The sequence below is a fragment of the Lichenostomus cassidix genome, chromosome 6 (genome assembly GCF_008360975.1).
Source record: "Lichenostomus cassidix isolate B80296 chromosome 6, HeHo_3.0, whole genome shotgun sequence".
Taxonomy (NCBI): Eukaryota; Metazoa; Chordata; class Aves; order Passeriformes; family Meliphagidae; genus Lichenostomus; species Lichenostomus cassidix.
In genome coordinates, this window is record NC_139487.1 from 19,056,334 (window position 1) to 19,066,769 (window position 10,436).

General features: G+C 48.7%; 1 protein-coding gene across 1 annotated transcript; it reads right to left on the reverse strand.

Moving 5' to 3' along the window:
* Positions 1-1,647: 1,647 nt before the first annotated feature.
* LOC146435412 (very long chain fatty acid elongase 6-like) lies at positions 1,648-7,106 on the reverse strand. The gene is made up of 4 exons (XM_085065441.1): positions 6,809-7,106; positions 5,927-6,058; positions 3,528-3,679; positions 1,648-2,928 (listed from the first exon to the last, which is right to left on the reverse strand). The coding sequence occupies exons 1-4, from the start codon at positions 7,000-7,002 to the stop codon at positions 2,507-2,509; spliced, it is 900 nt and encodes a 299-aa protein (XP_084921567.1). The 5' UTR covers positions 7,003-7,106; the 3' UTR covers positions 1,648-2,506.
* Positions 7,107-10,436: the final 3,330 nt, after the last annotated feature.

Consider the following 10,436-nt stretch of genomic DNA (forward strand, 5'->3'; position numbering starts at 1 on the left):
AAGTTGGGTGGGAGTGTTGATCTGCTTGAGGATGGGAAGACTGTACAGAGACACCTGGACAGATTCAATCAGTTGGCTGAGGACAGCTGCAGGAGGTTCAATAAGGTGAAGTGCTGGGTGCTGCACTTGCATTGCAGCAACCCTAGACAGAGCTACTGGCTGGGGAAGGTGTGGTGTGAGAGCTGCTCTGAGGAAAAGGACTTGGGCTCAATGTGAGCCAGGATTGTGCTCAGGGGGCCAAGAAGGCCAGTGGCATCCTGGCCTATAGGAAGAATACTGTGGCCAGCAGGAGCAGGGAAGCAATCATTTCCCTGTACTCTGCATCGGTGAGGCCACACCTCAAGTATTGCCTTCAGTTCTGGGCCTCTCACTTCAGAAAGGACATTGAGGTGCTGGAGCATGTCCAGAAAGGCTCATGAAAGATCTAGAAAACATGTCATATGAGGAATGGCTGAGGCAGCTGGCTTTGTTTAGTCTCAAGAGGAGGCTCAGGGGAAACCTAATTGCTCTCCACACGTGTCTGAAGGGAGGTTGCAGTGAGGTGGGGATTGGTTTCTTCTACTGTGCCTGCAGAGAGGAGAAGAGGAGAGGGCCTAAAGCTGAGACAGGGGGTGACACAGATTTGGTATTAAAAAAAAGAATTTCACTGTTAAGGAGGTCAAGCACTGCAATAGGTTGCCCAGGGATTTGGTGGCACCAACATCCCTAGAGGTGCTTAAGAGGTGTCAGGATCTGGTGATGGGTGATGTGCCTTAGTTGTTTAGTGATTACCGGTGTAGTGTTGGATGGATGGTTGGACTTGATATTCTCTTCCAACCTTGACAATTCCATGATTCTGTGTAGTTGCACAGATCCCTGACACAGCTGAGGGAGCATTACTGGGGCAGCTGTACACACATATAAGGGGAGAGATGGCAGTTGCCTCACCAGGACCACAGCTGTCACAGGAAGTGCCCCAAACAGCATCATGCAGGAGAGAGACCACCCCATTATTCCCATATGTTCACCATCCCCTCTCCAAAGAGAGCTTCTAAATGTGGAAGCCAGTTGATTCCTATTCCCCAAGACTTCAGCTGACTGCTTCTGCCTTTCCTAGAGCTGGGGAAGGTGCTGTTACAGCACCAGCCAACATGCTGCCATGTCCAGAGCAGGAGCCCTTGTCAGGGAAGCCTGGACAGAACACAGACTGCTGCCATCTCACTGTTGAAAGTGCAGCCCACAGCCCTGTGGTGGCTTTTCAGCCAACTGCCTTGAAAGGCCAAATCTCATTCACCAGGTAGGAGCCAACACCCACCCAGAGGCTTGGACACTTGGACTCAGGCTCTGAGGCATCTTTTGGCTTTAGGAAGCTCAGGGACATGCTCCGTTCAGATGGTGAAACAACAGCCTGAGTTTTTATCATCTCTCACTAACTTCTAGCTCGCTGGTGGTGAGCAAAGGGGCTCAGGCAGCAAGACCAGGTGATGACTGCAGAAGGGGGAAGCACAGAGGGACTGTGAGAGCCTGCCAGACACCTCACTAACACTCAGAAAGACACAGTATCAAAACAGACAAATCACACGTCTCTCACAGTTCTGTACAAGGGTCAAACAGGAAAAAGGAATCAAATTAGTCCTTTAATCAAACAATTTTATTTTAAATATACATTACAGCATTTATTAGTCATCTGAACACATCACCCAGTGGCAGATGCACCCTGAGAGAAGTTGACTCAGGGACCCTTCTGTCCCCAGCCCATGAGACTGGCCATGGGCTGGGATCACTGGCAATGCCTGACACACTCTGCAGGACAGAACTGGACCCTGCTCAGCTTCTAGGGTCTGAGGCAACAGCCAGTCAAGTTATAGATTGTTTAATTGTACAAGAGGCACACCACAGCTAACAGCCATTAAACTTCATGGAATGCTATCCCTTGCATCACAGAGGAGAAAGGGGAGCCCAGGCAGAGCCACTCCCTACATAACCTCAAAATACAGCAGGAATTCTCCATTTCAGTGCTGTTCCCACCTGTAATCCATTTGGGCTGCCCTGCAGAGTAGCAGCAGGTTTGGGCTCTGTTCTTCCCCAAAAAATGATGACCATGGTGAGGGCAGTGCTGCTTTGAGAGCAGTTTCTCTACCTTTTTGCCAAGGACAGTCTTGGTGCATGCAGGATCCTATCAGTCCCCAGAAAGGAAGCAAAGCACAAGACAAACCCAACTGATGCAAAGAAGGAAAAGCAGAGGGACAACGTCCAAGGTCTCCACCCCCACAACCTCTTCCCCCTTCTCCTGCTATCAGCCTTCCACAACCTGCACCTCACTCTGGCATGCCACCCACTGCAAGCAAGACACACCAAAGGCCAATGTGCGAGTTACTCTGAAGGCTGTTATCCACAGTGATCCCTTGCTAAACTACATCATACCCATACCATCAGGCACTTGGCCTCCAGACAGAAGAAAACAGTTTCCCCTTTCCCTCTCCCACTTGCACCACTTCCATCCCAATCTCTTCTTCCATTTCAGGTATTAATCCCCCTTTGATTTCCGGGTGTTACCAAGATAAGTTTTCACAAAGAAGTTGGTGAAGAGGGCCAGTAAAGTGGCATATAGGCCAGATGAAAACAAAAACATTGGCCAGCTAAAAGGGCAGACCTTATCATCCCGCCAGAAGAGGATAAACATGTTCACTATTATAAATCCCATCATCTGCACCATCTGTGAAGTGGTGATTGTCATGGCAATGGAGCTGGGTACTCGGATGCCCATGGCTGTCACAGTGTAGTAGGAGTACATCATAGTATGGATACTGAGGTTCAAGGCTGCATTCCAGCCTACACCAACCGCCATAATGTTATAGCCATACCAGGTTAAAATCAATGTGTATAAGTGGTGATACCAGTGGATGAAGATGAGCTTCTTTTTCCGGAGAACAATGAACAGAGTGTCACCTGGGGTTGGGGGAGAGGTGTATCATTAGTCAGGTGAAAGCACAGCAGCTGCACAAGTTTTCCCGTGAGACAGACCAAGCAAGCTTCAATGCTGAAGCCATTATGTGTCTTGATCCCACCAAAACCTAGGTTACCATTGAAATCATCTGTATTGAAAAAGACTATTTAGGGACCCCACCTGCTGGCATGTTTGTAGTATAAGAGCCCTTTGTCCCAGGCTTGCTTACCCACATCCACCAGCACAGCACTTCAGACCAGCTCTTCTTTACCCCTTTGGATGGAAACTGGAGGGAAAGCCCAGCCCTCCCCTGCCTGTCTGCTGCCCCATCGCCTCAGACATTCCAGTGCAGAATTGCCTAGTCCAGGCACTGGCCTGGGCGATCAAACTAGAGCAGTAACATCAGGCTGCAACCCCATAGAGAGCAAGCATATCATCTGAGGTGAGCAACAGGGAGCAAGAAAATGAGTGACATATGCAAGGCTAAACAACCCTCTTCTGCAAAGAACATTTGGACAGAGCAAACGTCTAAAAAGAAAATCTGCATGTAAAAAGAAAGGAGTTATAAACACATGGAATTAAGGAGATGTTTCAGACTCACCCAGTTCAACAAGCTTGCTCAGTACAAATAAATACATCCAAAGCTTGGAAACAGGGTGGACGTAGACAGATCGACTACACACTGTTTGCTTAAATCCCTTGGTAAGGAGGAGGAAGGCCATTTGCTTCCAGACCCGACAGGCTGCAATGAAACTGCAAGAAAACCAGAGGAGAGATGAACACTGTGACCAGGGCCTCACCATAGCCTCCAACAGCTCTGCACACAAGGATAGTCAAATAACTCCATCTTGATGCTCAGGGCAGTCTCAGAGACATTCAAACAAACTGCTGCCTTCTTTGGCCTCTCAACAGGTTTTAGTCTGGATTTAAACCAACTCCTGCAAGACAGAGCAGCATCAAATAGTGATCTCTCATTACACCCTCTGCTTCCACTGCTTGAAGAGACACTTGAGCAAAAGCTGCTGTGCCTGATGAGAAAAGGGTGACAAATGCCCTGATGTCCCACCTCTTGACATGGGCCCACAGGACATTTACATTTACAACCTGCCTGTGGCTGGCAACTGCTACAGCTTTGGAAGAGAAATAACACTTTCTCTTTGTTTTCAACCTACAGTTTCATTTGCACAAGCTTGTCTCTGAACAGACCATGAACAGGCATCCCCTGATGTCCCCTCTCCCACAGCTTGTGACTTTACAGAGCACTGCCATACCCTGCCCTGACAGAGGACTGTTGCGGTTTAGAGGATGTTACAGCGGACTTTACCCTAGAGCTTCTCTACCCAGCCCGGTTCAGCGCCTCAGTGCTCCAAACCCTCTGTCCCAGGGCTGGACACTGCGCTCTCACCGGCCGGGGAGCCATAAGGCTAGCTCTGGTTCGTCTGCTTCCACAACCGGCGGCGATAAAGGAGGCGAGGAGGGTCTATGCGTTGTGTCCATGGAAGATGTTTATTCGCATGGTGCAGCAGAGGCCAACGACCTCCCCGAGGCAGAGATGCCTCGAGGGCGAAGGCCTCACATGCACAGCCACATGTGGAGTGTGATAAATCCCAGGTGTAGTTCACAAATCGTTTAAGAAAAATTTTCTCTACTTTTGTTAAGTTCTGCTTTTATAAAGATAGTTTCTGTTTCAAAGGAAGCTGTTATGTTCCTAAGTGCCTTTATACAACCCCCCACGAGGCAGCCACAAGGCAGCCTAGCCTTGGCACAACCCCCACCAGGAGCCTGCGCAACCCCAAGGTGAGGACCATGCCCAGCAACAACCACAACGCAGAGCACGCCAGCCTAGACGACTCAGCGGCCAATCAAGACTCACAAAGAGACGCCAATCAAAGCCCACGAGGGGAGGGAAATACAAAAGAGTATAAAAGAAGGTAACTTGTAACCATGGGGTGCGGAGCCGTGGGTGCAGCAGGAGACTCACCCGGCCGCCCAGCGCTGTTTGGCTGATACCTGCTTGCTTTTTCATTAATAAATTTTTTTTTTCATTAGATCCACGTCTCTGATTGGCTTTTTGAGACCTAATTTATAAGATGGAGCATAAACACACGTGGAGCATAGACACACGTGGAGCATAGACAGCAAGATGGCAGAGGGTAAGGGGTTTTATAGGGAAACAGAGAGGGGCAGGGACAGCACACAGGCCCAGTGACCTCTGGGCACAGGGGAGGTACAGGGGCGGAGTTAGGAGTACAGGAACCAATAGGAGAAACCCGAGGGCGTGGCCAGGGCCACGTGGGGTTAGGGTACAGGAACCAATAGGGAAAACTAGGGGCGTGGCTAGGACTACGTGGAGTAGGGAAGGCAGGACAATAGGTGACAAGTACAGTCGTTAAGAAAGGGGTGTGGGGAACTTGCAGCTATTATCACAATAGAGGACAACCAGTGTCCCTCTGACCTGATCAATGCCAACTGGAGTTACAGACACCATAGCCTAGCTTAAACCTGGACCATAAGACTGGACAGCTTGAAAACACCCATTTTAGATTGATCTTTTGTGCTTCTCTGAGTGTAGCAGAACTTTCCCAACCTCCTACACAACGGCACAGTGGGATTAGAGATATGGGGTGGTGGTGTGTGTGTGTGTATATAAAACTTCAAAATTTTTCAGATCATTAGACCACAGTTCAAACTTGCAATTGGCATACACACATTGAATGAGGGAAGATCTCGGCTCTTGCAGGCTTCACATTCAAATCTACCCATAATGATTTTCAAGTACTCTCTCCAGCAACCCTTTTGTCACTCACTTCACTTGCTGGAGTATTTCTGGTGAGAAATTAATGACTTGTATAAGAGGTCACTTCCTCTAGTTGGAAAGAGGATTCAACAGGAAAAATCTAATTGATTTCCCGAGGGACACAGTGGATAATCAGAACTTTCCATCAATCCAGTTCTGAAGAAAGGTCTACAGCTGTCTCCAGATGTAGCAAAAGCTTTTACCTGAACAAAGTGAGGCTGAAGGACCACAGAGTCAGGGGTAAACGCAGGTTGAAGGGTCTCCGTTCCTTCATGAAATGCTGGATTCCAAAGATCAGGATCAAATAAATCGAAGAAAAAAGAAAAGTCTTTTGCCTGCAAGTAGAGAAGAGAGAAGAGTCAGGAAAAAAACAAAACTGACCTATTTTTAGCCAGACTTCTGTAGCCCCAGCAATGTACTCTCACCAAGAAACAAAAGATTCCCCATTCTCGTGTTAAGGTTGGGTTTGGTCACAAGAATCCTGCCCTGACAGTGAGCAAAGCTAGCAAGGAAGAGCCCTGGGGACTGCAGAAAAGGAAGCCAAAAGGAAGTCACATCATGGAGATTTCCAAAAGACCTTGATGGGATGAGGCAGGTTCTGCTAGCCTGTGAGCAGGATCCAAAGGAAACACACCAATGCATTTTATCCCTTCACATGCAAGACTCTACAGGCAGAGGATGCCTGTAGAGGATGTCTATAAAGGCCAGCTTCACGTAAACTAGAGCCTCAAGTGCCTTGTGTTACATCCCACACCTTTCCAAGGCTTTAGTGCAGCATGGCAGGGCTGAGTGCCCTATCTGCCAGTGCAGGGGCTGCAGTGGCCATCCGTGGCTGCTCTTTGCCCCTTGCCACATCACCACCTCCCTACAAGCTCTAGCACCACCTGGACCACTGTTTGTTCTGCCACATGCGCTGCTGCAGCCCTTCCTCCACAGCCTCAGGTATGCAGACAGAGACCCCATCCTTCTCCTCCTCGGGACTGAAGACCCTCACACCTGTTCGGCTAAAAGCAGCAGAACCCGATAGGGACCTGATAGGGGACCGGGATGCACCGGGTCAGCAACCTCCTCTCCCCTCCTCTCACCAATGCTCCTCCATCCATTTCCTGGCTGCCACCTGATCGAAGTTCTTCTCGAAGTCATACTCCCCCAGCGGCTGCAGCTCCGACGGGTCAACATTCACTTCCATAGCCTGCATTCCCGGGAGCCACCCGAAACGAACCGCTCCCGCAACCTTCACCGCTGGATATAGTCCCGAGAATGCGCTCCGCCCCAGCATCACACCGGAGTCGGGGGCGGGACCGCGAGTCGCCCAGCCCGACTGGGGGACCGGAGCCTCCCACTCCTTGTGCTGGGTAAGGAACAAGAGGGCCCGGGAGGGCTCCGGAGGGCTCAGTTGGCTGGGCGGGGGAGTCCTCCTGCCCACCGGGTACCAGCACCATGCAGCCCAGCTCGTCCCTCAGCACGTGGGCAGGGAGATTCCAACACTGTCACCCCCAGCAGGCAGAAATTCCCTTACCCTGACTGCAGTTAGCTGTTGTGCCCTCTGCACCATAGACTGAAGCATCCTGCCGCTGCTGGAGACTAGATGGGTTCTGGGTAATCTCCTACTTAAGTTCCTGCAGCCGAAAATGGCTCCAGCACAGTCAAAACCCCCTGAATGCAGCATATCTCACCTCACCTTCTGGTCACTTCACTCCTCCTGGTTTTTCACCCAAGTGTCATGTCTTTACCCCTGTGCAGCAGCAGCACCCTACAAAGCTCACAGACTTGGGGAGGAGTTTGCCTCATGCAGGCACCACTGCACCTGCACACAAGTCGTCTGCCTAACTGCTGCCTCTTCATACAGGTGAACATTTGCCTGGATGAGACATTTCACAGAATCATAGAATGGTTTGGCTTGGAAGGAGATCTTCTAGTTCCAACCCCTCTGTTGTGGGGAGGGACATCTTTCACTAGACCTGGTTGCTCAGAGCCTTATCCAGCCAGGACTTGAACTTGGTAGGCATTTGACATCGACAATTTTCCCTGTATTTGACAATGCACTAGTGTGAGAAAGTCAGTAAAGGATTTGACATGTAGGTATTAAAAGCCCTTGGTAATTTTTGCACCATCCCTGAATTACACTCCCCAATTGGCAGAGCACTTGCATGTTTCTGTGGAAAGTTCAGCTTATACATGTCAACAGCAGTGGTTTTGCCATACCCCACACAGGGAAAACACCCTGTACATAGTATGAGCTTCCACTGTGCCTTGCACAGCTCTCACCTTAGTGCTTCCAGCTCCCAGGAGCTCCTTCCCCTTCCCGAGGACTGCAGGATAAGGACTGCACAGTCTCCATTCCCAGGTCACTTTCATCTCCTACTTTGACCAGTAGCACCACCAGGCAGAAAACTCAGGTACATGCTGAAGGAAACTTCCAACTCTTGCAAGGGCTTCTGCACCCCACAAAACCTGGTGCAACCACCAATTAAAGCCAAGGGTAAGAGCAGAGAAGAGGTAGCACAGTAATACAGGCAGGGTACTTATTGCACCAGCTTCTATTGCATATAAGTCAACATTCAGTCTCATTATTCTGCAGCAAAAACACGCTGGGGACCTTATAAATGTATCCCTAATCATGCTCTGGACAATGCTTTCACTGTTGCTGACTTCTTTGCCAGCAAATTGTCTGTGGATTTGCTGTACTTAGATGGAGGACAGTTGTTAGCTGTTTGAGGCACTACAAGTACAAAACACCTGCTTGTTTGACCTAGCATTTAGCAACTATTAAACAAGACCTCCTTTATGTAAGACAACATATGACAAGAGAAAAAAGCCTTTAAATACTCATTGGGAGATGCAAGGATGAGCTGGATTAGCTGAGCAGAAAAGGTGATGACACTGACAAAATTTCTTATTCCTAATCTTGGCCTGGGTTCAATAGTTTTCATTTGGAAACTGTTTCATGCCACATGAACAAGAGCAATGCCTCTCCTAGGGCAGGTCTATGCATCCATCTCTTAGCTGGTGGCATGCTCACTTCTAGGAGGAGCTCATGACTGCAGCTCTTTGGTACCTCCTGAGCAGGCAGCTGGCAGCTCTCCCCAAGTGCCTTCTTGGCAGATGGGAACAAGAACAACACATGTAAAGAACAGAAGCAGATTGCAGGGATGAGGCTTTGTCACAGACTGAAAGCTCACCTGTGCAAGCCAGGTAGAGTTTTGATATTCTGGTTATCCTCTTTCTTCCCCAATGTCAAATACATCTGTCTCCATTCCTGGATCTGGCTGAATTAGCAAGGCAGAGAGATGCCAAGTCCAGTGCCTGGTCACTGGCACTGCTCAGAACCACTGCTGGACTCAGAATGCTTTAGAAGCTGACATGCAATATGGACATCAGAGTGGCTTGTAAACAGATGAGCTTATTTTCACACACCACAGTAGGTTGCACAGAGCTCAGCTGCTGCAGGTGAGGAAGAAGAGCTCCAGCAACACTTCACACACAGCAGGAACATCAGGGCTGCAGTCCTGAATCAGTGGGAGGGGAGCACTTCATTCTTCTGCCCTCCAAGTGGAGAGAAGTGGAGAGGAGACAGAGACCCTATGCAAGAGAAGCCTCCATGCCTTTATTTTGAGCACATAATGGCTAGGTAACACCTCAAAGAGAAGGGACAATTTTGTGAGGACCCTGAAATAAGGTTGAGGATCCTTATGGAGAGTGGGGTCCCATTAGACTGTTCTACAGCATTCCAGAAATAATTCTTCTTTGATGTAGCCCTAAAGAGATGAAACCCTCACTTAAAGTTCAAATTGCTATTCTCAGGAAGAGTTCCAGTTTTCTGGTAAGGATTCACTTTTTCACCAATACCCGTGGAGAAAGAACTAGTTGCTCATATGGTGACTGAGCATCCCCTACACTCTTGCTTGCCCTGTGGAAAAATGTACAAGAAAATTGATTTTTGCACAACTATCACATATTGTATCCCCAGTCTTAAAATAAATTTCCTGTAACTGGACAATAAACAGCAAATAGACTATTTTGGTGGTAGATAGCATGTTTGCCTTCTGTCAAGACTTGAGAACATGTTTGTGAGAGACTCCAGGTACATTCAGAATGAGTAACAACATGCCAAATCCTGGTACGATCCAAAGTGCAGGAAGTGGTTTCTAGAAAGATAGAGTATGTAATCTCTTTTCTAAGAATATTACAAATTAACAAAACCAATCTTTAGCAAAGGTAAAGGAAAGCAAGCATTTACAGCTCCCTAGCCTCACAGATCAGCCACTTCCATAGCAAGTGACACAAAAAGGACTGTACAGAGAAGTCTGCAGGACTCAGACATAGTGGGTACATGGCAGGAGTCAAGAGAAGAGCTACAATAACTAGAATGGGGCAAAACATTATAATTCTGGGGGCCAGAGGCAGTGTGGCCACCAAAGTCTTCAAGTGCTTGTTGGCTAGCTGACTGTCACTGTACTGCCACCAACTACCTGCCTGATCCACACAGGTGGGGACAGGGAAACAAGGAGGCAGATTTGTTGATTTACCAAAAAAAAACCCCAAAGATAAAAAAATTCATTTCCAGGTATAATATGCCAGTTCAGATTGGCCCTGAATGTGAGACCCCTGATAGTCTGCAGGACAAGAGTGCACACACAATCAGCCTCACTTGAACTACTGGGCCTTGCTGATCTGAGCTACACTGCCATCCCCACCAGGGCCGAGGACAGA

Bases quoted from the DNA above. Each gene is read 5' to 3' on its own strand.
- LOC146435412 (XM_085065441.1), bottom strand. From the start codon at position 7,002: ATGCTGGGGCGGAGCGCATTCTCGGGACTATATCCAGCGGTGAAGGTT. The intron at 6,059-6,808 runs GTGAGAGGAGGG...CTCTACTTGCAG, and splicing joins AAATGGATGGAGGAGCATTG to GCAAAAGACTTTTCTTTTTT. The intron at 3,680-5,926 runs GTAAAAGCTTTT...GTTTTCTTGCAG, and splicing joins TTCAGCCTCACTTTGTTCAG to TTTCATTGCAGCCTGTCGGG.